This window comes from Amblyraja radiata, chromosome 23 (genome assembly GCF_010909765.2).
Source record: "Amblyraja radiata isolate CabotCenter1 chromosome 23, sAmbRad1.1.pri, whole genome shotgun sequence".
Lineage (NCBI taxonomy): Eukaryota > Metazoa > Chordata > Chondrichthyes > Rajiformes > Rajidae > Amblyraja > Amblyraja radiata.
Genome location: NC_045978.1, coordinates 29,749,084 through 29,776,231, shown reverse-complemented (window position 1 = coordinate 29,776,231; position 27,148 = coordinate 29,749,084). Strand labels below are relative to the sequence as shown.

The following is a 27,148-nucleotide window of genomic DNA, read 5'->3' as shown; positions in this document are numbered from 1 at the left end:
TTGCAAGTACATTGCAGACTCACAGTTCAGTTGATTCACAGCTTAGAATGAGAGTCGTGGCCTCTCCCTCGTGATCTTGCAGAGTGACTGAGTCATGTCCACGCATCCGGGGTTTTATAGTCCTGCCCCCCCCCACCCCCTCCCCGGACGGGGCATTACCTACATCGCGGTGATTGACAGGCGAGAGGATCACAAGGTTTTTTACACACTCATAACTTTTTTATTTTTCATCAATGGGAAAAATCCTCGGGCCTGCTCAGCAGAGGAGGGCTGTGAGTAAATTGGCCAAAAATCATAGCGATACATGGTAGTGTTTTTTTCTAAAATCAATATACAGCGCAGACAGGAAGTGGTCAAGATGAGACTTTTAATTACATAGATGCTTGTTCTGTAATATTGTTTGAGCTAAGATGGTGAATGGAGACACAAGATTCTGCAGGTGCTGGAAACCTGAGGAAGAAACAAAGCGCTTGGAGGAACTCAGCGAGTCAGCCAACATCTGTGGAGGGAAATGGACAGATTTGATTGAGGGTAGGGGCCCTTCTTCAGATTTTCAGACATCGTTCACAGATTGAAGAGGGGTCCTGACCAAAACATCGTCTGTCCATTTCCCTGCACAGATGCTGCCTGACCAGCATTTGCTTTTGGCCTCAGTCTGAAGAAGGGTTTCGGCCCGAAATGTTGCCTATGGCTTCGTCCATTTCTTCAGTTCCTTGCCCTCATCCCCTGCTCCTGTAAGCGGGCATGGGATTGTTTTGATCATGGCGTGCTCCCTTTGAAATGGGCGTGACAGCAGAGAGCCAAATAACACAGATGCTGGGGCTTTCTACCCGTTCACCCCTACCCAGAACTGTGCCTTTAAGGGGCAGAGTTTTATATATTGTTCAAACCCTACTGCTGGCACCTTTATTTGTCCCTAAATCAAAGATGAAAGGCTAATCACCTTGAGGAAAGCCAATCCTGAACAGAACTCCTTTGATTCTAAGCAGATGTTTTAAGCATAAATGTTAAGCCCAAACAGCCTCCCCTTGCTTTGCTGATGAGAAAATAAAATGAAGCACACCTCCCACCAAATACGTAGGCAGGAACTGCAGATGCTGGTTTAAACTAAACTGGGCAGCTTACAACCCAGGGGTATGAATATTGATTTCTCTAACTTCAACTAACCCCTGCATTCTCTCTCTCTCCATCCAATCCCCACCCAAGTCACACCAGCTTTTCATTCTCACCTCGCCACAGCTTACAATGACCTGTTTCTTTATAATTGTTACTTTTTTACATTTATTTCACTCGTTTGTTCTATATACCTCTCTATATCATTGCCTATGTCTCTCGTTTCCCTTTCACGTGGCTTTTAGTCTGAAGAAGGATCTCGACCCGAAAAGTCACTCCAGAGATTCTGCCTGCCCGATGAGTTACTCCAGCATTTTGTGTCCACCACCCAAATACTGTTTTTACACAGTGTCATTTCTCTGACTGTAGTCTGACTTTGCTCTGCCACGACTGTACAAAGCAGAAGGCCAGCTGTGTATTCAATCAGATGCTGCCATTTATCATCCTGGCAGTCGTGCTTATTACCGAACGATCTGAAGAAATAAAATGACTCATTTGGGGCCATTTGTTTAACAGGTGTGTAGATAAAAGAACTGGGTGAGGACTGGTGGAAATTAATCAATGGGAAATGAGGAACAGCACAAGTCTGGCTGGCTCACCTCCGCATTAGTGCATTCTCGCGCGGGCTATGTGCCTGGAGCCTTGCTTCATCAAATCTGTCTTCAGATCTTCAATTTATTCATTCACCACAGAAAATGCCAAACGGTCAATTATTGCAGGCAGACTTTGGCTGAATATGCATTTAGTTTCTCATTCAGTTTCTGACTCTGGTTACACTCAGCACTTTGGGTTTTTATTTTGTTTTGAACTATATCGAGTTTTTTTAAATTTATTTAATTTTATGTTTTGTTTATGATGTTATCTATTGAGACTGTGTTTACAAATCTATCGTGCTGCCCTAAGCAAGAATTTCAGTGTTTGGTTTTGGTACATATGACTCAACATGCTACAAGTCTCTATCACACAATGTGTAGAAAGGAACTGCAGATGCTGGTTTATAGCAAGGATAAACACAAAGGTTTATTATTCTCACATGTACTGAGGTAGGGTGAAAAGCTTTGTTTTACATGCTATTCAATCAAATCAGATAATACTATACATAAATGCAATCAAACCAAACTCAAGTACAATAGGCAGAGCAATGAGAAAGTTATAGAGCGCGGTATTGTAGTACAACCATTACATAGCTGAGGTTTCTTGAGCTAAAGCCATGAATCTTATCTGCCTGGGCAACTGATCAGCTTTCTATTTGGCTACTGATGATCATCACACTAGTAAGAGCGATTATTTGCAGAGATATCTGCATGTGGTTGTTAAGCAGCATCTGCAGTTCCTTATTTCACCAATAAACTATAAGGTTGGCATCCCTGGGTCTACGGCGCTGCAAGCACTATGAGGCAGCAACTCTACCGCTGCGCCACCGTGCTAACTGAAAAATTAACGCAAATAGTTTAAATTCCCGAGTTGTTGTGTGCAGGTTTCTGCCTGTCCCGTCTGTTGCCAGCCTTGCTTTGTTCTGGCCTTTTCTTACCGACAGGTCCCTCCCCCAACTTTCAGTCTAAAGAAGGGTCCCGACCTGAAACGTCACCCATCCTTTTTCTCCAGCAATGCTGCTTGACCCGCTGAGTCACTCCAGCACTTGTGTCTATCTTCAGTATAAACCAGCATCGGTAGATCCTTTCTAGACACCACCTCTCTTCCAGCTTTCTTTCCCTTACAATCGGTCTGAAGAAGGGTCCCGACACGAAATGTCACCTACCCACCTTGTCCAGGGATGCTGCGTGAACCCGCTGAGTTACTCCAGCACTTTGTGTCTTTTTTTGGTTTTGTGTTATTGTGTGGTGACTGGTGGGATTAACAAATGAAGAAAATTGGTGTGCAAGTAGTTCAGTCATTTCTATCTCATTCACAGGCTTCATTGTGACTGTCAACACAACACATGTGGAGGGTCATGTGATCAGTGTTGCCCTGGATACAACCAACTGCCTTGGAAACCTGCTACAACAGACAGTGCAAACAAATGTGAACGTAGGTACTTTCATAACATTTTGCTATCTCAAGGTGTACATTTGCAACATTGAATATTACTTCACCTATTGGGAATGCTTAGTTTAGAGATGCAGCATGGAGACAGGCCTTTCGGCCCACCAAGGCCGCGCCGACCATCGATTACCCGTTCACACTAGTTCGATGTTATCCCACTTTCCCTCCACACGAGGAGCAATTTACAGAGGCCAATTAACCTACAAATCCGCATGTCTTTGGGATGTGGAGGAAACCGGAGGAGCCCCAGGCAGTCACAGTGCGAGCATGCAAACTCCACATAGTCAGCACCTGAGGTCAGGCTCGAATCCAGGTTTCTGGCCGGCGTGCGGCAGCAGCTCTGCCACCTGGAAGAGAAAGGACAATAAATGATCTCTGGCTTGATGCCATGTCCTAGCTCTGTCCCACGAGCTGTAAACTGGATCAGAGGCAATTGAAGAGTTAACTTTAGTTACAAATGTGCACCCCATAGTTTGGTTTCATAGGTGTGTTTAGTTTAATTTACAATTACAATTTATTTCCCACAACCCATTCTCTTAATGGATCCTTGCTTTGTGAATTATCTATCTGTGGCTTTTATCCCTTTCATGCTGTAATACACTCTACAAGCCACCTCGCTGCTCCATTGTGCTGCTATGATTGAGTTCAGTTGTGGTTCAAAACCTTTTGCTTTGATCACGTCCAGTCCCAGCATTTCCAACTGTTTGATACAAAGGTCTACTTCTGCTTTTAGTGCTGGTGTTTACTCAGCACAATTCACAGCCATGACGAAGCACAGTTAGTGCTTTATTTATTCCTGAGTTTTAATTGTGTGCTCAGCATGGAACATAGAGCAGTACAGCCCAGGAACAGGCATAAGAACAGGCCCTTTGACACATAATATTTGTGTGGAACATATTGCCAAGACCAACCTTTAACTGCCTGCTCATAATCCATTCCCAGCATATCCATGTGCTTTTCCAATAGTTTCTTGATTATTCCTATCGTATCTGCCTCAATCGCCACCCACAGCATTATGATCCAGTCATTGAGACCATCACGGTGGTGCAGCAGTAGAGTTGGTGCCTTGCAGGTTGCAGCGCCAGAGACCGTTTGACCCTATCTACAGGTGCTGTCTGTACGGAGTTTGTACGTTCTCCCCGTGACCGCGTGGGTTTTCTCCAGGTATTCCAGTTTCCTCCCACACTCCAAAGCCGTGCAAGTTTGCCAGTTAGTTGGCTTCAGTAAAATTGTAAATTGTCCCTTGTGTGTAGGATAGTGTTAGTGTACGGGGTGATTGGCAGTTGGCGTGGGCTTGGTGGGCCGAAGGGCCGGTTCCTGCGCTGTATGCGCTAAAGTCACTCATTGCCCTCTCTGTCAAATAAATTTGCCGCACACATCTAATTTGAACTTTGCCCCTCTCATCTTAAAACTACCGACTGCAGTGACGGAAATTGATATCAAAATATGGAGGGGACAGGGGGACACACAATTTCTTGGCAGCCGCGCGCGCATGCGCACACTCACACACACACACGCGAGGCTTCGAAGGCTTCTGCCGTGGGCCCCGTGAACGGTAATTTCAGCTCAATCCAGCACTAAATGCAGCTCAACTCTGCCTGTCTCGCCAGGTTAACCTACAGCCCTGCCTGGACTGACGGGACACCAGCACTGCTTCTCCGCACTGGCTGTAAACCTGGGCCATATTTCCCGCAAGTCCAGGCAGGGCTGTAGGATAACCTGGCGGGACAGGCAGAGTTGAGCAGGGTTTAGTGCTGCTTCTCTGCGCTAGTTGTGGGCCTGGGGGTACAGCTCCCGTCTGACTCCCGACGTCTCTGGCCACTCCCGGGCGTGGGGGAGGGGGGGGGCACTCGGGTGGGGACAGGACGGCACTGGAGAGCCGAGACCAATCCTGGCTGCGGATGAGGCGCAGGTCTGTGCCACATCTCCCTCCTTCAATGACCGCGCTCTATCCTCAGTTCCCCACCCCCCACCCCCCAATACTTCCACCTCTGACCGACACCTCCCTCCTCCAATCATCGTGCTGAATTATCATGGTCTCGCCCCCATTGCCTGCTGACTGACGTCTCTCTCGTCTAATCGGCGCCCTCCCTCAATCAGCAGTCCCACCCCCAGTCTCGCAGAAAGCGGAGATTTCACCGGTTTTAAAATCCGGATTACAAAAAATGGGGGGGATCATCCCCCACCTCTCAAAACAGGGGGGGACGTGTCCCCCCTGGCCCCTCCCCCCCGGGATTTCCGCCCCTGACCGACTGGTGTTGGATATTTCCATCCAGTAAATTAGGTTCTGACAGTCTACCCTATCTTTACCTATCAGAATGTTATATACTTTGATCAGGTCTCCCCAAAATTTCTAGTGTTCTAGAGAACACAATCCAAGTGTCCATGTAGATAATATCCAGTAATCATGCTAACCGCTGACTGGTTTACACGCAACAAAAGCATTTCACGTGAGAATAAACTAAGCTAAACTAAACTAAACTTAACTAAATTACTTCTGGTAAACCCACTTCTGCATTCTTTCCAAAGCCTCCATATCCTTCGTTCAATGGGGTGCCAGAACTGCATGCAATACTCCAAATGTGTCCTGGTTGAAATTGTTTCATTTACTGTCAATGCCAGCAGTAATTAACCTGAATGGAGATTAATTTATAGAACAGTGGACAGAATAGTTATTAAAAAAAATGTCAATTAAGTAGATTGATTAGGCAGCACTATTACATAAAATTAACCCTGGAAAATTTGAATAATGTTACATTGGTCACAGAGGAGAACTTTCAAAATCCTGCGTGCTTATCTGTGAAACTAAATTGTATAGTTTTTCTCAGCGCTTTTTCATTTATTGTGCTATTCTCATCGTGATCATTTTAAACCTATATTCAGTCTTGTGTTAAATCACTTTACAATGGAGAGAGGCATGATTGATATTTTTTTTGGTGACTTATGAAAATCAGTGCTGCATGTGTCTGTGTCTGTATTCCAACAACAAATGGGTGCAGTGAACAAAGGAGCAATGGGTACAAATCCCCCTGCTTCTGAAACACACTGCATGCAGACTTACTCTGCACTTCCTCTGCTGTTTATATCTGACCATCCTTCGAAGATGCAGCAAGTATAATGTCATATGAAAGATCTCGTGAGATCTATACTCTTCTCATGATGTTGATCACACATTGGGTGCATACCAACTCAAAGGCCAATTATGACCGCCCAGATTTGCTTTTATGCTGCTGCCGTAAGGATAAGCACATATTGGTCTCCTTAACTGTGAAATTGTTCCATTCTCAAATAAGAAAAGCATCACTTTCAATGTAAATTCCACCGGCCATACCTTTACCTGCCATAAGCCCGTGGCTTACCTGACCTCCGCAAAGGATCACAAGCTTCCCCACCTCCAGACCAGTCCGTCTGTAAAAATTCCTTATTTCTATCGCAAGTCCTCTTCCATAGCGGTGCCACATCATGCCCAGTTCCTTTGGAAGACCCCAATGTGACCACCAGCTAAGAAGTTACTGTTGCCTCTATTGTGAGTTTGAGTTTAGGTTATTGGCATTTATTTTATCTATCTATCTATTTATCCATCTGTTTATTTATTTATTTATTCGTCCATTTATTTATCTATGTACTTATTTAGTTTATTGTAAAAAGCTTTTGTTGCATGCTAACCAGTCAGCGGAAAAACAATACATGATTACAATTGAACCAACTACAGTGTACCATACATGAAATGGGGAATAACATGAATAATATTTGGTTCAAGATAAAGCCAGTTCAAAGATTGCCCGAGGGGTCTCCAATGAGGTAGAAAGTAGTTCAGGACTGCTCTCTAGTTATTAGTAGGATGGTTAATTTTCTTGCAAACCTGTACGACTTTGGAGTGTGGGAGGAAGCCAGAGCACCTGAAGAAAACCCACACGGTCACAGGAAGAACGTGCAAACTCCATACAGACAGCACCCATAGTCAGGATCAAACCCAGGTCTCCGGTGCTGTAAGACAGCAACTCCACCGCTGCACCACTGATCCAAAACTATTAACCTGTAGACCTAACCTGGAACAAGGAAGTGAATCAATAACCTATTTAGCACATTGACAGCATTTAAACTCCTCATTCCCCAACCTGTCACCTTGTGTTCTATTAATAACTAATAATTGTGAAAGTTGATATCCAGTAAGTAGTTTGTGGGCTTTGATCCATGAGGAGCCAGAGGAGTTGAAAAGCAGAACTGTTCCAGATTGCCGCTTTGCAAAAAAAGGACTTTGCTATTGGCTTGAGTCTCCCAAGTACAGCCCAACAACTAGAAAGAGCAAACTGCACTCATAACCACAGCGGATTTCCGACTTCATTGTTCGGCTGGTAAAATGGCAGAGTGAATCGGCAGACTTTTATAAGTAATGCGATTTACTGATTTCAAAGGAACAAAAATCTGGCTGCTTTTATAAAGGCTTGACAGCTGTGACATGTTACTGCCACTGCAAATAATACTCAAGTTCCCTGCATGCTGTTGGCTGAATGGCCCAGGGGGATATGACGTCAGATATAGTGAATGGTTTTGTTGTACTCAACACACCGAACAATAATCTAAGAACCCAGAGAAAATGGTTGCTGTCATGCAGAATGAACGAAGGCCTTCCTGAATTATGATCCAGCGTCACGTGACATGCACCTTATCAATGTTCATAGATATTACACGTTCTATAGATGCTGTTCGATAGAAATTGTGGATGCATTGGTGATCATTTTCCAATGTTCTTTAGATTCAGGATCAGTTCCTGTGGATTGGAGGGTAGCTAATGTTATCCCACTTTTTAAGAAAGGCACGAGAGAAAACAGGGAATTATAGACCAGTTAACCTGACATCGGTGGTGGGGAAGATGCTGGAGTCAATTATAAAAGATGAAATAGCGGCACATTTGGATATCAGTGACAGGATCGTGTTTTAGTCAGCATGGATTTACGAAGGGAAATCATGCTTGATAATCTGGAATTTTTTGAGGATGTAATTTGGAAAATGGACAAAGGATAGCCAGTGGATATAGTGTACCTGCACTTTCAGAAAGCATTAGATAAGGTCCCACATAGGAGCTTAGTGGGAAAAATTAGAGCACATGGTATTGGAGGTAGGGTTGGCAGACAGGAAACAAAGAGTAGGGATTAACGGGTCCCTTTCAGAATTGTAGGCAAGAATTAGTGGATAAATGTGAGGTTATCCACTTTGGTGGCAAAAACAGGAAAGTAGATTATTATCTGAATGGTGTCAAGTTGGGAAAAGGGGAAGTACAACGAGATCTGGGGGTCCTTGTTCATCAGTCGCTGAAAGTAAACATGCAGGTACAGCAGGCAGTGAAGAAAGCTAATGGCATTTTGGCCTTTATAACAAGAGGAGTTGAGTGTAGGAGCAAAGAGGTCCTTCTGCAGTTGTACAGGGCCCTAGTGAGACCACACCTGGAGTATTGTGTGCAGTTTTGGTCTCCAAATTTGAGGAAGGACATTCTTGCTATTGAGGGAGTGCAAGGTCATAAGGTTAATTCCCAGGATGGCAGGACTGTCATATGTTGATAGAATGGAGCGGCTGGGCTTGTATACTCTGGAATTTAGAAGGATGAGGGGATCTTAGTGAAACATATAAGATTATTAAGGGATTGGACACGCTAGAGGAAGGAAACATGTTCCCGATGTTGGGGGAATCTAGTACCAGGGGCCACAGTTTAAGAATTAGGGGTAGGCCATTTAGAACGGAAATGAGGAAAAACTTTTTCAACCATTGAGTTGTGAATCTATGGAATTTTCTGCCTCAGAAGGCAGTGGAGGCCAATTCTCTGGATGCTTTCAAGAGAGAGTTAGATAGAGCTCTTAAAGATAGCAGTCAAGGGATATGGCGAGAAGGCAGGAACAGGGCACTGATTGTGGATGATCAGCCATGATCATATTGAAGGGCAGTGCTGACTCGAAGGGCCGAATGGCCTACTCCTGCACCTATTGTTTATTGTCTATTAATAATTCTTCTCATTACAGAACCAGGGGGCATGGGTTTAAGCTGAGAGGGGAAAGATTTAAGGGACCAAAGAGATAACTTTTTCAAACAGAGGGTGGTGGGTATATGGAACAAGCTGTCAGAGGAGGTAGTTGAGGCAGGTTCTATAACAACATTGAAAAGACATTTGGGCAGGTACATGGAAAATAAATGTTTAGAGGGAAATCGGCCTAACGCAGGCTGATGGGACATGTAGATGGGGCATCTTGGTCGACCATGGACAAATTAGGCTGAAGGGCCTGTTTCCGCCCTGTACGACTCTATAACTCTGACTACTTTCTTCCGGCAGCCTGCAATTGTAATGGTCATGCATCTGAATGTGTATACGACCGTGTGGTACACCAGCAACAAGGGAGTTTGAATCACCAGGGTCGACATGAAGGAGGTGGCGTATGTATTGATTGCCAGGTAAATACTTTGTTTTATATAAACTGTTAATCTTATTGCTTCAATCAAGATTTTATAGTTTAGCTTCTAACCTGAGATGGAGCAAGTTTGTCTCGTTGAGGTTTTAAGACTTGCTGGAGGCTTTGATGCCGGAACCAATTGGTGTTACATTAAATAAGATGGCAACCCAATGGAGTAGCACTGTAGTGTTAGTGTTGGTTTAGTTTAGAAATACAGTATGGAAACAGGCCCACCAAGTATATGCCGCCCAACGATCACTCTTCCACTAGTTCATTGATTCAATTATATTTTATTGTCACATGTACCTAGGTAGAGTGAAATGCTTGGTTCTATGTTATCCCAGTTCGCATCCTACACATTAGGGGAAATTTACCTTTGACCTATTCTGTTGCACTGGGTTGGAATTAAATGCATGCAACATATAGAAGTTTAATTTAGAGTTACAGCGTGGAAACGGGCCCTTCGGCCCACCGAGTCCACACCGACCAGCGATCCCCGCACATTAACCCTATCCCTTACACACCAAGGACAATTTACACATACACCAAACCAATTAACCTACAAACCTGTACGTCTTTTGGAGTGTGGGAGGAAACCAAACTCAGTTGCCCAAAGAGTCGTAATGTCTTTCTGGTCGTCGCTGGATTTTCAACATGTTCAAAAATTTTCGGCAACAGTCGGCTTGACGTCAATGAGCATAGCTTGACCTCTCCTGACGTAGGTACTGACGTTGGTTGTCGCCAGGATGACGTAGGTTGTCGCCGGTGCTGACTTCAGTGAATTCCATTGGCGACTACCTACGTCAACTGGCGACAGGTACCGCCGACTGAATTGTCTTCAGCTGTCTTCACTTGTCGCCGGCAGTGTTGTAACTTGTCGCGGGTGGATGTAGGTTGACTTCGGTTGTCGTAGGTTGTCGTAGGTGAACGTCCTAATGGGTCGCCGGTTGTCGGTAGCTTGACGTCGACTAGGTGGTAGGTTGTTGTAGCTTGTCGTAGACATTGTCGTAGGGGGTCCAGTCACCGTTTTTTCGGCGACCTGCTCCGATTATGAGAGTCTCCTAAAAAATTGCCCAAGTGGGACAGACCCTTAAAGCAATAGCTCTACCACTTCGCCACCGTGCCACCTGTTAACGTGCTTCCTGTGTTACTCTCCAGCACAACACTGCCGGGGTCAACTGTGAACGATGTGTGAATGGATATTATCGGGCACCTGATGTGTCAGCTGATTCCGTGGACGCTTGCATCCGTAGGTTTTATCTATCTCATTTATTGATGTGGTCTTGTGTGCGGAACTTGGGAAAGGGGTACTTGAACTGATGTGCTCTGTGTTGTTTCAGCTTGCAACTGCAATTCCGAGTTCACGGAAGTTACATGTGAGGATTACACAGGCCGGTGTCACTGCAAGTACAACTACGCTGGAGAGAACTGCGACCACTGCGCAGCGGGGTATCACGACTTCCCCAGATGCCACCGTAAGTACGGCACGCACACAGCGGCTCTTCCAATGAACTTGGAAGAATCTGCGGATGCTAGAATCCTACGTAGAACACAATGTGCTGCAATGCTCAATGGGTCAAGCAGCATTTGTGGAGGACATGCATAGGTGACGTCCTATCCAGAGATTGACCTCAAGAGTTTCTGCCTGACCCGCTGAGTTACTCCAGCACTGTTTGTTCTTCCAATAAATTACTGAGATCGGCTTCAATTGAATCAAAGTATTTTGAAGGTAAACAGACTGGGCGATCATTTTGAACAACTTCGCTCAGTCTGCCTTGGCCTAGATGATCTCCCGGATGTCAAACATTTTAACTTCCCTTCCCATTCCCAAAGTGACCTTTCTGTCCTGGGCCTCCTCCACTGTCAGAGTGAGGCCACAGGCAAATTGGTGGAACAGCACCTCATATTTCACTTGAACAGCTTACAACCCAACGGTATGAATATTGATGTCTCTAATTTCAAGTAACCCCTGCATTCTCTCTCACCCCCTCCCCCGCCCTAGTCATCCTACTAGTTCCACTGTCCGCATCCCTGCATTATCCCCTTTTCACCAGCCCAACAATGGGCCATTATGGGCTCCACCCTTCCTTGGTCATCTTTTGTCGGCCCAGCTTTGTTCTGGCCTTTTCCTACATCCTGTTTTCTGAAGAAGGGTCCTGACCCGAAACGTCATCCATCCTTTTTCTCCAGAGATGCTGCCTGATGTGCTGAGATACTCCAGTGCTTTGTGTCTATCTTCTAGCATCTGCAGTTCCTTTCTACGCATTTTGTTTTGAAGATAAAGTTATTTGGTGGAGAGAAATGAATGGGTTGTGGTATTTTTAAAATGATTCATGGCTGCAGCTCACAGGAGCCTAGACTAAGGTGTAAGATATGCTCGGTGTGAAAATCCATCAGGGGAGGTTCTTTGCTGTGATTGTCCAAGTTTGGTTGGTTTCCTTGTGGTACTCTTAGTTTTACATGACAATGCGTCTCCCGGTAGAATTAAGAACTCGTATCTGTACACTGCTTCCCCCATTTCAATGGAGACACAAGAGACTGCAAATGCTGGAATCTTGAGCAAAACACAAAGTGCTAGAGGAACTCAGCATCGGGGGAGGGAATGGGCAGGCAACATTTCGGGTCAGTACTTACCGACACTAATCCTATTTTACCACATTATTTTTTAGTTCCCATAGAATTATACAGCATTGAAGTCGTACCACCCAGTGGAATCCCTCCCCCCAAACCACCAACCGCACATTTAAACAAATTCCACAATAATCCCATGTTTAACTGCACAATGATCAAAATCATTCGCAACCCCTCAGGAAATAAAGCAACCCAACAATACATGTGGCAAGGCCTAGGGCATGGAACAGTACGGCGCATGAACAGGCCCTTCGGCCCACAATGTCAGTGCTAAACATCTTGCAAGTTAAACTAATCTCCTCTGCCTGCAAGTGATCCATATCGCTCCATTCCTTGCATGTGCATGTGTTTACCCAAAAGCCTCCTAAACGCCACTATTGTATCTGCCTCCACCACCCATCCACGCACCCACCACTCTGTGTAAAAACAAAACCACTTTGCCCTGCACATCTCCTTTACTCTTTTCCTCTGTGATCTGAAAACTATGACCTGTAGACTTTGACATTTCCACCCTGGGGAAACAAACATTCTGAATGCTACTCTAACTATGCCTCATATAATTTTATATACTTCTATCAGATCTCCTCACAACCTCCGGCGTTCCAGAGCAAACAATCGAAGGCTGTCCAAGCTCTCCCTGTAGCTAATATATCCCCTAATCAAGGTAAACATCCTCTCCACCCTTTCCAAATCTCCGCATCCTTCCTTTAATGGGGCTGCACAAAACTGAAACCAGAACTGCACAAAATATTCCAAATGCGGCATAATCAAAGTTGTATAAAGCTGCATCGTGAGTTTCTGACTCTTATGTTCAATGCCCCGACCAATGAAGGCACGTATCCTTCATTACCACTCTACCTACTTGTGATGCCACTTTCAGGGAGTTATTGTGGTGGCTCCCAAGGGTTGGGCCATTCCACTATCGAACCCCTCAGCACGCGAATGGACTAGTCTGGGGGCGGCCCTTAGCTACAGGGATAAAGGGCAGGGGTTTAGCCGCGATCGTCCTCTTGCAGACCCGACTAATAAAATTCCTCCCGAATTACCCAGCTCCTCACCTTCATTTCGGGTTTGTCGCCGCGCCACATTACGGTCTTAGACCCAAAGATCCCTTTGTAAAACAATGCTGTTAAGGGTCTTGCCATTAATTGTATATTTTCCCCTTGCACTCGACCTCCCACCCACGCAACACCTCACACTTGCTCAGATTAAACGCCATCTGTCATTTCTCCACCCATTTCTGTAGCTAATCTATACCCCACTGTATAATTTGACAGCCTTCCTCACAATCTGCGACCCCAGCAATCTTGGTGTTATTTTCGTGTCACCTTCACTTGGGCCGAAGGGCCTGTTTCCATTTAACTGTAATCTGCAAACTCACTAACCAACCAGTCTACGCTTATGTCCATGTCATTTAAAGAACTCACAAACAGCAGGGGTCCCAGCACAGATCCTTGCAGAACTCCATTGGTCAGACCTCCAGCCTGAATATTTAAGAAAAGATTTTATAGGAATCTGAGGGGTAACGTGTTCACACAATGGGTGGTGGGTGTATGGAACAAGCTGCCAGAGGAGGTAGTTGTGGCTGGGATTATCCCATTGTTTAAGAAACAGTTAGACAGGTACATGGATAGGACAGGTTTGGAGGGATGTGGACCAAGCGCAGGGAAGTTGGACTAGTGTAGCTGGGACATTGTTGGCCGGTGTGGGCAAGTTGGGCCGAAGGGCCTGTTTCCACACTGTATCACTCGATGACTCTATGACTCTATGTATCTATGTGCTGTCGAGTTGCATGTGTACAAGTGCTGCAGAAGTACAGCTACATGGCACACCTTTATGACATGCTCATTTCCACTCACATCCATGGTGGTTTAAAATAGAGCCCCCATTGACCTTATTTCCATGCATCTAGCCAAGCCAAGGATTCAGGCAGGTGAATGACTTGAACCTCAGTAAATATCAATCTGCAGCCATATACCTGAATGTAAACAGAAGTGTACATTTGATTCAGAGACATAAGGAACTGCAGATGCTGGAAACTTGCAAAGAATGTAAAGTGCTGGAGTACACGGTGGCGCAGTGGTAGAGTTGCTGCCTTAGAGCTCCAGAGACCCGGGTTTGATCCTGACTATGGATGCTGTCTGTATAGAGTTTGCACATTCTCCCCGTGACGGTGTGGGTTTTCTCTGGGTGCTCCGGTTTCCTCCCACACTCCAAAGCCGTACAGGTTTGTTGGTTAATTGGCTTTGGTAAAGATTGTTAAATGTCCCTAGTGTGTTGGATAGTGCTAGTGTATGTGGATTGCCGATTCAGTGGGCCAAAATGCTTATTTCCGCAGTGTATCTTTAAACTCTAACCTAAGTCAGCATTTGTGGAGAACATGGATGGGCGATGTTTCTGACCCAAAACATTGCCTATTCATGTCCTCCACAGATGCTGCCTGACCCGCTGAGTTATTCTGGCACTTTGTGTTCGGGGTCTTTTTCGCTTCATCTTCCACCCACATAGACTCGAAGCTTTGGTGACATGTCAAGTTGAGAATGGGCCTTTTGTAAGAAAAGCTACTTATTACCAGCGGAAAAACTACTGTCAATTCTTCGGTCCTACTAATCCAATGTAAACAGAGAGACATGATTTAGACTGTATTCTGATCATATGATGACTGGTATATTAAACGATTATGTCCGACTCACTTTGTGTTTGTTCAACAGCTTTGCCAGCGAATCCCACACAATTCACAGGAGCCTTAATACACGTGGGTGAAATAATAAGTAAGTCACTGGGCCTGGGTCATGTAAAATATCTTCAGTGCTTGTTTTGATTGCAGCTTTAATCATGTTTTTGGGAGGTGGGTCACAATTTGTCTCTGAGCTTGTTAAAATAGATCAAAGGGCACAAAGACCTCTCAGCTTCTCTCTGCATCCAGTTAGACAAGGTTTAACTAACCTAAACAATGAGGACTGAAACGCCAAACATGACTGTATTTCATGTTGACACGCTTGTAGGCCATTAGACCATGGAACAAAATTAGACCATTCGTCCCATTAAGTCTGTACCACCATCCGGTCATGGCAGATCTGTTTTCCCCTCTCACCTCTATTCTCCTGTCTTCCCCATGAATTCTCTAGCACCTTATACCTGAACTCATTAAGCCATTAACAAGAACAGGAATCCAGAATGATTTTCTTTTTGAGACACAAGAAACTTAGATGTTAGAATCTTGAGCAAGGCACAAAGTGCTGGAGGAACTCAGTGGTCAGGTCGCATTTATAGAGGAAACGGACAGGCAACGTAATGGAACAAGGACCCTTATTCAGACTGCTTTTGTTTTGTCTTCCAAACCCAAACTACTGCGTTGAGAGTACAGAGAACTCAACAGTTCAACTGCCTTAATCGTAGCACAATATGTAAGAATGTTAGGCAGCAGCTCTAAAAGCTGCCCCACCCTGCCACCCCTAATAATTTACTAATAGTAAATGTTTATTGTCCATGTCTCTGTTCCATAGACTGTGACTGCAGTGCAGTGGGAACCCTGAACAACGACTGCCAGCCAGACCCGCAAACAGGGACGTGCAGCTGCAAGCCAAACTTCACAGGCCGCTTCTGCAATCAGTGTGTGTCTCGGCACTTTGGAGCCAGCTGCCAGCGTAAGTTAACTGTGCAGCCAGAGGAGGATTCTGATGGGGTTGAGAGGGAAAGATAGATCAGCCATGATTGAATTGTGGAGTAGACTTGATGGGTCGACTGGCCTAATTCTGCTCCTATCACTTGTGAACTTATGATTCCCACCTTCACTGCCCTGCCCGATTAATGATGACGTCACACTGCTGTCTGCCACTGTCATTGTGGGAGGGTGGATGAAGAGAGATCCAGAATGTGAAGCTGTTCTTGCCCAAAAACAAAGCAAAGTTGCTTCATCCAACTTTCATATTGACATTACCTTGCATTTAAGTGCCGCCTTACCTTTTCAATGTAGTGAATGGTCTCGGGGATTATTGTGCAGTATTTGTAATGGACTTGTATGGGATGGTGGGCAAAGCTTCTGTTTTGAGGTGGGTTTTTAAGGTTTAATAGAACAGAACAGTATGACATAAGAACAGGCCCTTCAGCCCACAATGCCTGTGCTGTACATGATGCGGTGTTAAACTAATCTCTGCCTGCCCTGCCCCATGGCCTACTATTCCCCTATCCACGGGCCTCCCTAAAAGCCTCTTAAACACCAATATGGCATTTGCTTCCATCGTCTTCCTCAGAATCATGTTCCAGGTACTCACCACCCCATGTTCAGTTTAGTTTAAGATGCATCGCAGAAACAGGCTCTTCGGCCCACCAATTCCACACCGATCAGCGATCCCCGCACATTAACACTACCCTACACACACTAGGGACAGTTTTACATTTACACCAAGCCAATTAACTTACAAACCTGTACGTCTTTGGAGTGTGGGAGGAAACCAAAGATCTCGGAGAAAACCCGCGCAGATCACGGGGAGAACGTACAAACTCCATACAGACAAGCACCCGTTGTCAGGATCGAACCCGGATCTCTGGCGCTGTCAGGCAACAACTCTACTGCTACGCCACCGTGCCGCCCCACGTGTAAAAATACATAGCACGTACCCCGTACATGTCATTTAAACTTTCCTCCTGACCGTAAAGCTATGGCCCAGAGGCTTTGACATTTCCACTGGGAAAAAGCGAAGAAGGTCCAACCTATCAATGCCTCTTACAATTTGATGTCCTGCTGTCTGGTCTGTTAATGGAAGAGGCAACATTGGAGAAGACGTGATTGGGATTTCCAGAGCTTGGACCCCACAGTAGTCACCAGTAGAGGATGCACAGGAGGCCACAGGAGGAGTTTTTAATTTAGTTTAGTTTATTGTCACATTTTCTTGCATGCTAACCAATCAGCAGAAAGGCAAGACATGATTATAATTGAGCCATCCACGGGTACCTATACATTGATAAAGGGAATAACGTTTAGTGCAAGATAAAGTCCAGTATTGTCTGATTAAAGATATTCCAAGGGTCTCCAATGCAGTAGATAGTAGCTCAGGACCACTCTCTAGTTGTTGATAGAATGGTTAAAAGCTGGGAAGTAACTGTCTCTGAATCTGGAGGCGTGTGTTTTAACACTTCTATCCTCTTGCTTGATGGGAGAGGGGAGACGAGGGAGTGACTGGGGTGAGGCAGAGATTTTGTGACAAGAGTGTTAGAAATAGGGAGAGGCAAAGCCATGGAAGGATTGGAAAATGTATCTGTGCAGCCAATTCCATCATGGGAGTAATATCTAGTCTTGATAACCAACAATTGATCCAGGAAGATTGCTTGCTCAATGAACTATTGAATTCTCATAGAGTCTGACAGAGTGGAAACAGGACCTTCAGCCCAACATGCCCACACCAACCAACATGTTCCATCTATACTAGTCCCACCTGCCTGTGTTTGGTCCATATCCCTCTAAACCTGTCCTATCCATGTACCTGTCCAAATGCTTCTTAAACGTGGCGATAGTCCCTGCCTCAACTACCTCTGGCAGCTCGTTCCATACACCCACCACCCTTTAAGAGAACAAAATACCCTCAGGTTCCTATTAATTGTTTCCCCCCCCCTCAGCTATCCTTAAACCTAAGGGCAGTCACAGTGGCACAGCGGTAGAGTTGCTGCCTTACAGCAAAAAGGCAGCGCCAGAGACCCGGGTTTGATCCCGACTACGGGTGCTGTATGTATGGAGTTTGTGCGTTCTCCCCGTGATCTGCGCGGGTTTTCTCCGAGATCTTCGATTTCCTCCCACACTCCAAAGATGTACAGGTTTGTAGGTTAATTGGCCTGATAAAAAAAATGCAAAATTGTCCAAGTTGGCGACATGCAGAGTACTGCCCTGCTGACTACAAAGTTCAGAAGGTTCAGAAGGTATCCTCGGGTTCTTGATTCCTCTACTCTGGGCAAGAGACTCTGAGAGCCTAATTTAAAAAAAAACTATTACTATGAAGATATTGAGGTGGCTTTGTTTGCTGACAGTTTAAGTTAACCCTCGTCTTCTGAACGGTTCTTCATTTGCAATTGTAGCCTGTCGCTGTTCTGGCCCTGGTGTTACTGATGAGAGCTGCAACCTGGAGACAGGGCAGTGCTTCTGTCGCCAGGGGTTTGAAGGTTTCTACTGCGACCAGTGTGCCACGGGCTACTTCAACCACCCCCTCTGCCGGCGTAAGTTGTGCTTCCGCTTCAACAAAAGAATTCTGCACCGGTAGAAAAATGTCGGAAACATACCAAACCTGCATTGGGTTTTCAGAATTTCTCTTCAAAGATGTGAATGCAGAATACTAATGTTTGGAACAACAAGGAACTACAGATGCTGATTTAGGCACAAAGATAGGCACAAGGTGCTGGAGTAACTCAGCCGGTCAGGCAGATTGCAGGGGGGATGTGGGGAAATGATCTAGAAGAGGGGGCAGGACAAATGACCTCAGGTGAGTGGGTTCCTTGATAGGCAGATTGCTGGACCCAGGCTAGAGATAGAAGCAGGTGTGAGCCCATAAGAAATACATAGTTGCAAACTGTACTCTTGTAGTGAGTCCTGGTTAAAACATGGTCACCTATTCATTTTCTCTAGAGATGCTGCCTGCCCCACAGAGTTAATCCAACATTTTGTGTCTGTAGAAGGGTCTCGACCAGAAACATCAATCTGATGAAGGGTCTCGACCCGAAACGTCACCCATTCCATCTCTCCAGAGATGTTGCTTGTCCCGCTGAGAAAACCAGCATTTTGTGTCCATCTTCTGTGAAAACCAGCATCTGAAGTTCCTTCCTACACATTTTGTGTCTAACTAATGTTCGGAATGCTGGCGGTAAACAAAATTGAAATTTAAATAATTTTGATTACCAACCATCAGGAAATTACATTTTTCAGTTCATCTAGAGTACCCACGCAAAAATTATCAAAGCCATATAAAATATTTTTAGATCAAAATTTGCATTGAGTGATTTTTGTTTTTATAAGAGGCCTTTGGTATCTTTTGGAGCTCCAAGGAAAACTGCTTTAATAATGGAGACACGTGAGATTGCTGGTGCTAGAGGAACTCAACAGTCAGGTAACATCTGTGGAGGTAATTCTGATTAGTACGGGTGTCAGGGATTCAGGGAGAAGACAGGTGAATGGGGTTAGGAGGGAGAGATAGATCAGCCATGATTGAATGGGCCGAATGGCCAAATTCTACTTCTATCACTTATGACCTTATGTAATGGACAGGTGATGTTTCTGGTCTGGATCCTTCTTCAGACCTTGACTGAAGAAGGGTCCTGACACGAAATGCCCCGTCTATTAGCTCCACAGATGCTGCCTGACTCGCTGAGATCCTCCAGCACTTTGTGTTTGCGTAAGATTCCAGCATCTGCAGTTCCTTGTATCTGCGGAGGATGGAGTCGGGACCAAAAAAATAAACTGTTGGAATAACTCAGCGAGTTATCTGTGGAGGTGAAGGAATGGCCAGTATTTCTGGTTGCAACCGCAAGAGATGCTACACTTGTCGCTTTACCTCCCCCCTTGACTCCATTCAAGGACCCAAGCAGTCATTCCAGGTGCGACAGAGGTTCACCTGCATCTCCTCCAACCTCATCTATTGCATCCGCTGCTCTAGATGTCAGCTGATCTACATCGGTGAGACCAAGCGTAGGCTTGGCGATCGTTTCGCCGAACACCTCCGCTCTGTCCGCCTTAACCAACCTGATCTCCCGGTGGCTCAGCACTTCAACTCCCCCTCCCATTCCGTATCCGACCTTTCTGTCCTGGGCCTCCTCCATGGCCAGTGAGCACCACCGGAAATTGGAGGAACAGCACCTCAGATTCCGCTTGGGCAGTCTGCACCCTGGTGGTATAAACATTGAATTCTCCCAATTCTGGTAGCCCTTGCTGTCTCCTCCCCTTCCTAGCTCTCCCTCAGCCCTCGGGCTCCTCCTCGTCCTTTTTCCTTACTTCTCCCCGCCCCCACCCCCTCAGTCTGAAGAAGGGTTTAGGCCCGAAACGTTGCCTATTTCCTTCGCTCCATAGATGCTGCTGCACCCGCTGAGTTTCTCCAGCACTTTTGTGTACCTTTCTGGTTGAGAAGCTGGATCAGGCTATCGAGAGGCCACCTGACCTGGTGGGTTCTTCCAGCAGTTTACTATTTGCTTGCAATATTAATCCCAGTCCTTAAACCAGAGCTCTAAATGGAGCTTTGTTCATCTTTAAAAGTGGGGACTCTAAACTTGGAATAATGTTCTGTGCCTTATTGTGTTTCCTAGATCAAAAACAGGCCATGTTCACATTTATTCAATTTCTATTGTTTTTAAATAGAAAGGCTTACTTTCTTAATTAATTCTCTTGAAGGTACTGGCAATTTGAGAGGATCAGTGAGCAATTTTCTGGTGTTGATTCAATCTCTCACGCACTTGCATTATTTTAGAAATTAATAGTTTATGTTAGTTTATTGTCACATGTACCGAGGTACAGTGAAAAGCTTTTTGTTGCGTGCTATCCAGTCAGCAGAAAGACAATATATGATTACAATCAATCCATTTACAATGTATAGGATAGATGATAGTTTTTCTAGCAGTTCTGTATCCTTATAAAGCTTACCGAATCATTCTTGATTAGTAAGGGTGTCAAGGGTTATGGGGCGAAGGTGGGAGATAGAGTTGAGAGGGGAAAATAGATCAGCCATGTTTCAATGATGGAGTGGACGCGATGGGCCGAATGGCCTAATTCTTCTATAACATATGAACTGTAGATTCTGCAGCTTAAATTATTTCATTGTGTGTAAAGACCATCCCAAGTTTAGAGGTGGCAAGATGTTTTAGAAATTCAAGACTTCTCCTTTAACATCAGGTCTTTTTTTATCATCCTTATCAACCCGTATTTATTTGGAAAGATCAGGTTAAAGTTTCTTAAACTTACCAGTTAAATGGGTCGACTGGGCTTGTATTTGCTGGAATTTAGCAGGATGAGAGGTGATCTTTTAGAAACATATAAAATTCTTTGAAGATTGGACAGGGTAGACGCAGGAAAAACGTTTCCGATGTTGGGGGAGTTCAGAACCCGGGGTCACAGTTTAAGAATAAGGCGTAGGCCATTTAAGACTGAGACGAGGAAAGACTTTTTCAACCAGAGAGTTGTGAATCTGGAATTCTCTGCCACAGAAGTCAGTGGAGGCCAATTCATTGGATGTTTTTCAAGAGAGTTAGATTTAGCTCTTAGGGCTAAGGGAATCAAGGGATATGGGGAAAAAGCCGGAACAGGGTACTGACTTTGGATGATTATATTGAATGGCGGCTGGCTCGAGGGGTCGAATGGCCTACTCCTGCACCTATTTTCAATGTTTCTATGTTTCTACATGTGGAGGCTGCGAGTTTTAAGTCTAGATTACAGTCATTTTGTATGAATTTCCCAGGCTATCAATGCCAGCTGGAAAATGGATAAAATGAATACTGCATGTCAACTCCCAAAGGGAAAGGCTTTTGAAATGTGACTGATATCTTGTTGCTCCTCTTGCAGTGTGTAGCTGCAGCATTGCTGGCAGCCTGCCGGAGGTTTGCGATCAATCTGGGCGATGTCAGTGCAAGGCCGAATTTGATGGAGCTCGTTGTGATCAATGTTCTGTTGGCTTTCATTCCTACCCACATTGCCAGGGTAAGACTCTGCACTTCCCACATGGTTTTGGCAAAGAGTTCTATGGACCATGAGAAGCAGCCCAGATTGTTTATGGAGTGGGTGTGGAGATGTTTTGGTTTGTTTATGGAGTTTAGGGCTGCACGGTGGCACAGCGGTAGAGTTGCAGACCCGAGACCCGGGTTCGTTCCAGATTAAGGGGGCTGTCTGTACGGAGTTTGTACTTTTTCCCTGTGAGAGCGTGGGTTTACTCCGAGATCTTCAAATTCCTCCCACACACGATGGGAACTGATGGACCTTTAGGCGAGAAGATTAAAGCAGACTGGAAACGGTTAAAGCAGACTGGAAAAGAGGGGGGAGTTGGATATCTTGGCAAATGAGCAGCTGCCAGGGAATGTGATGGAAGAAGGTGACTGATAGACACAGAGGAGTAGGCACCCCATCATCATTTGTGTATCAGCATGGACGATACAGCATTGAAACAGGCCCTTCGGCCCATCGAGTCCACACCGACCATCAATCACCCGTTCACGCCGGTTCTCTGTTATCCCACTTTCTCATCCACTCCTGACACACTGGGGACAATTTACAGAGGTCAGTTAACTTGCAAGCCTTTATGTCTTTGGGATGTGGGGGGAAACTGGAGCACCCGGAGGAAACTCACGGGGTCACAGGGACAACATGCAAACTCCACATAGACAGCATCTGAGGTCAGGATCGAACAAGGGTCTCTGGCACTGAGCGGGTAGCAGCTCTACCACTGTGGCGTTCAAGGGAATCGATAAGGAATCCCACCACAAGTACTAACCCATGACTGACTCGGTACTTGAAACTATTGGTCTAAGAATAAGGAGTAAGCCATTTAGAACGGAGACGAGGAAACACTTTTTCTCACAGAGAGTGGTGAGTCTGTGGAATTCTCTGCCTCAGAGGGCGGTGGAGGCAGGTTCTCTGGATGCTTTCAAGAGAGAGCTAGATAGGGCACTTAAAAATAGCGGAGTCAGGGGATATGGGGAGAAGGCAGGAACGGGTACTGATCAGCCATGATCACATTGAATGGCTCTAAGGGCCAAATGGCCTACTTCTGCACCTATTGTCTATTGTCTATTGGTACGCCTTACTTCGCACGGTTTGACATCACCATCCTCTCCTTGGGTTCGATGGCTCCTGATGGTTTCTTTTCCTTTATGCAGTTTGCTCTTGTGATGATCGTGGATCGGTGGACAACCTCTGTGGCTTCACAGGCCAGTGCCAATGTCTTCCCAGCTACTCGGGACCTACATGTAACCAGTGTGCTCCAGGTTCCTATGGACACCCCAGCTGCTCACGTGAGGGACTTGCTGAATTGCATGTTAAATGTTGCTGTTAAAACATGTTAAATTTTGGTCTTGAATCACAAAGTCCTCCTCAAGGAAGATGAGCAAGACACACTCAGCCCAGAATGCTAGCAGACCCTTGCATCAATTATGTAAAAATGCGTTTTGGTCTAGTTAGTGACCCATGGTTAATGTTGCTCCAAAATGTTGAGGAATACAGTAAATAACTCATGTTCAGTGTCGAAGATAGACACAAAGTGCTGGAGCGCCTGACTCTGCGGGTCAGGCAGCTTCTCTGGAGAAAAACGAACAGGTAATGTTTCAGAAGGAACTCTTCTTCCGAATGGGTCTATGTGTCTACTATGCGTTTTGGGTCTATTTTTGGAACTTGCACAATGCCACGGGTCTTTAATGTGCTCTTCCATTCTCCTTCTCTCCAGAACACCATGTATCACCTTAATTCTCACACTGTCATTATTGCAAATGTACCCTTCATGCTTTAGCATTAGCAGCCTAGGATTGTCAATCTGCCTTCGGGTGTAACATGCAAAGCAATAGTTGAATTGTCAGACTCATTGGACAAATGTATCGAAGGAATGAGATGAAGAAAGTAGCATGAGTTAGATTGGCTGAGAAGCCTGTTTCTGTGCAGGGACTGTGAAGGAGGTAAGGTTATTCTTGAGTGTTGCGGCTGCTGTTTGAGTAAGGTCATAAGTGATAGGAGTAGAATTAGGCCATTCGGCCCATATCTCCGAGTCCCATTCTCCTGATTTCTCCCCATAACCTCTGACACCTGTACTAATCAAGAATATCTATCTCTGCCTTGAAAATGGCCACTGACTTTATCTCCATGGCCTTCTGTGGCAAAGTATTCCACAGATTCACCACCCTCTGACTTTCTTCCCCCCGCATTTCCTTCCTAAAAGAACGTCCTTTAATTCTGAGGCTGTGACCTCTAGTCCTAGACTCTCCCACTGGTGGAAACATCCTCTCCACATCCACTCTATCCACAGCTTGTCACCTATCTCCTTTCTCCAAAGATGCTGCCTGACCCACTGAGTTACTCCATCAACTTTGTGGTTGATGATAAGCATAGAAAGAACACTGGCTAACCAGTAGGAAATGAGGGGGGGGGAGGGGGGACGAAAAGCACAAAGTGTTGGAGTAACTCAGTGGGTCAGGCAGCATCTCTGGAGAAAGAAGATAGGTGACATTTCGGGTCGGACCCTTCTTCAGACTGATTGCAGTGAAAAGTGGGGGGGAGAAAGCTGGAAGGGAGGTGTGGGCAGGACAAAGCCTGGCATGTAATATATGGATACAAGTGAGAGGGGTTATGGATCGTCAGATGGTTGAACAAAGGCCAGTGATGAAAAGACAAAATGCGTGAAGTAAATATAGAAGAGGTGCGAATTGTAAAGCCAGAGGTAGGAATATAGGTGGACGGGGACGGGGGGTAGAGGGAAGGAGAGTTATGGTTGTGAATCTTGGTGGAGCACAGGGATGTGAGGGGGGTGCGTGAGGCAGGGGATGTTGTTTGTGGGTTAGTTACCTAATATTGGAGAATTCAACATTCAGACGATTGGGTTGTAAGCTACTCCTGTGTAATATGAGGTGTTGTTTCTCCAGTTTGTGTGTGGCTTTACTCTGGCAATGGAGAGGGCCCAGGACAGAAAGGTCCGTATGGGAATGGGAATGGGAAGGGGTGTTGAAACGAGTGGCAAACGGGATATCCAGCGAGCCTTGGCGGACCGAGCCCAAGCGTTCGATGAAACAGCGAAATAGAAAATGGGGAGTGGCCACAAATGGTTTAGTTCTGGTTGGTGAGGTGTTACAGACATCAGGGCAGGGGCTTCAACCTGTTACAATTTATAGAAATTACCTGGATGAAGATCTCAGAGGTTTTGTTGCTAAATTTGATTATAACATAAAAATAGGTAGGAAAGTCAAGTGGTAAAGAGGGACATAGAGGCCACGACGGGATGTAGAAAGGTTAAGGCATCTTTGTGAGCACATCTTTTGACTCGGCCTTTTAATTTATTTTGGGAGGTCGGTTTTTTTCCTGACTTAATTGGCAGTCGTTTGAAAGGTTGTGGAAGTGAGGGAGCCTCCAGGGTGTTTGGGAGTGCGATGTGGGGAATGGGTTCTAACTACTGACCGCTTGGTTGTTGAATGCAGCTTGCCCGTGTACTTTGGAGGGCTCGTACATCAATTCCTGTGACCAGGAGACTGGAAAGTGCAGTTGTCGCCCTTACGTGACGGGAGTGCATTGTGACACGTGTGTGGACGGAGCGTATGGCTTCCCAAATTGTCGAGGTAAGGAGCTTGCAAACCTTCTGTGCCCCCTCAAACTGACCATTGTCTCACTGAATAGGAGTGTGGTTTAGTGTAGAGATACAGCATGGGAACTAAACTGGCCCTTTGGCCCACCGAGTCCGCGCTGACCATCGATTCCTGTACCCTCGCACTATCCAACACACCAGGGGACAATTTACAATCGTTACCGAAGCCAATCAACCTGCAAACATGTACGTCTGTGGAATGTGGGAGGAAAACGCAGCACTCGGGGACAACCTACTCGGTCACGGGGAGAATGTACAAACTCCGAATGGACAGCACCCGTAGTCAGTATCGAACCCGGGCCTCTGGCACTGTAAAGGGCCTGTCCCACTTTCACGACCTAATTCACGACCTTTTGTACTCGTGGACATTTTTCATCATGCTAGAAAAACGCCCCGACCTACTTGATGCCACGAGTACCTACGACTAGCATCACGGCCTGCTACGACCTCGTGACGACCATGCTGCGAGTATGAGTCAAGGGCAAACTCGGCAGAGGTCATGAAAGTGGGACAGGCCCTTAAGGCAGCAACTCTACCGCTGTACCACCGTGAAACTGGCAAAATAATCACGGAATTTTAATTTTGTGAAATTTGGTCCTCAATTTCAGGGCGCATCTTGAATTCCTGCAGTGTTCAAACAGCAGCTTTTTGTTACAAGATACGAACAGTTCTTTAATAATTCCAAGCCATATCTAATTGTCCTGGCTATGGAGTCACCCAATGGGATATTCTAGAGAAGGTGTTAATTGTTTTGATTGAAATGTTCCTATTTACTTTGGTAAGGTGTCCTTAATACAAATGGGTTGCCATCTCTGCAAATGGAATGATGCGGAAACATACAGGAGACAGTGTGTGACACTAGGATGTTAATATACCGTCCCAGCATGGCTTCTGGGTCAACAGGTGTTATGAGGCCACAATAAAATTGCAGCTATATCATGTATCTTTTTGTCTTTCTGGTTTGGGTGATAACCTAACCCAATTAATTAACCAATTCAACAGGCAGTTTCTAATTCCGTGGTAAAATTGAGCTAACCCTGACAAGATTAGATGGCACTTGGAGTATTTTGTACAATTCTGGTTGCCACACTGTGGGAAGGATGTGATTGCTCAAGAGAATACAGAGGAGATTCACCATGATATTACCTGGGTTGGAAGAGTTAAGTTATGGGGAGAGCTTGAATAAGTTTGGCATGTTTCCATGAGTAAAGGAGACTGAGGGGTGATCTGATACAGGTCCTTAGAATTATGAGGGCCTAGACAGGCTTTGTAGATACTTGGTCCCATGGTGGTAGATATCAAAAAACAAAAGGGCAGAGGGTTAAGTGGCGAGAAATTTTAAACGGGATTTGAGGATAAATTATTTTACACAGAGTGATTAATATCTGGAACTCGTTGCCAGAGGAGGTGGTGGAATCAGATACAATTATTATGGTTAAGAGACATATGGACAGACACTAAAATACACAAGTCATGAAGGGAAAATGGATTGGTGCAGTTGGGCCAAATGATCAGCATGCCCTTGGTGGGCCAAAGGGCCTGTTTATTTACTGTGTAACTCTATATGGTGAGCAGTCCACTCTGCCAGAACATCTTCTCTACAGAGGACTACCATGGTACCAC

The 27,148-nt window shown here is 45.5% G+C and overlaps 1 protein-coding gene across 1 annotated transcript in view; it reads left to right on the top strand.

Annotated features, from left to right (window-relative positions):
- lama5 (laminin subunit alpha 5) overlaps positions 1–27,148 on the top strand; it is a 276,023-nt gene that overhangs the window by 115,277 nt on the left and 133,598 nt on the right. The window contains exons 7-16 of the mRNA XM_033041941.1: positions 3,026–3,141; positions 9,479–9,597; positions 10,755–10,845; positions 10,937–11,071; positions 14,939–14,998; positions 15,734–15,874; positions 18,297–18,434; positions 21,757–21,891; positions 23,064–23,198; positions 25,362–25,499. Of these exons, the coding sequence (XP_032897832.1) occupies positions 3,026–3,141; positions 9,479–9,597; positions 10,755–10,845; positions 10,937–11,071; positions 14,939–14,998; positions 15,734–15,874; positions 18,297–18,434; positions 21,757–21,891; positions 23,064–23,198; positions 25,362–25,499 (1,208 nt within the window). The remainder of the gene's footprint in view (positions 1–3,025; positions 3,142–9,478; positions 9,598–10,754; positions 10,846–10,936; positions 11,072–14,938; positions 14,999–15,733; positions 15,875–18,296; positions 18,435–21,756; positions 21,892–23,063; positions 23,199–25,361; positions 25,500–27,148) is intronic.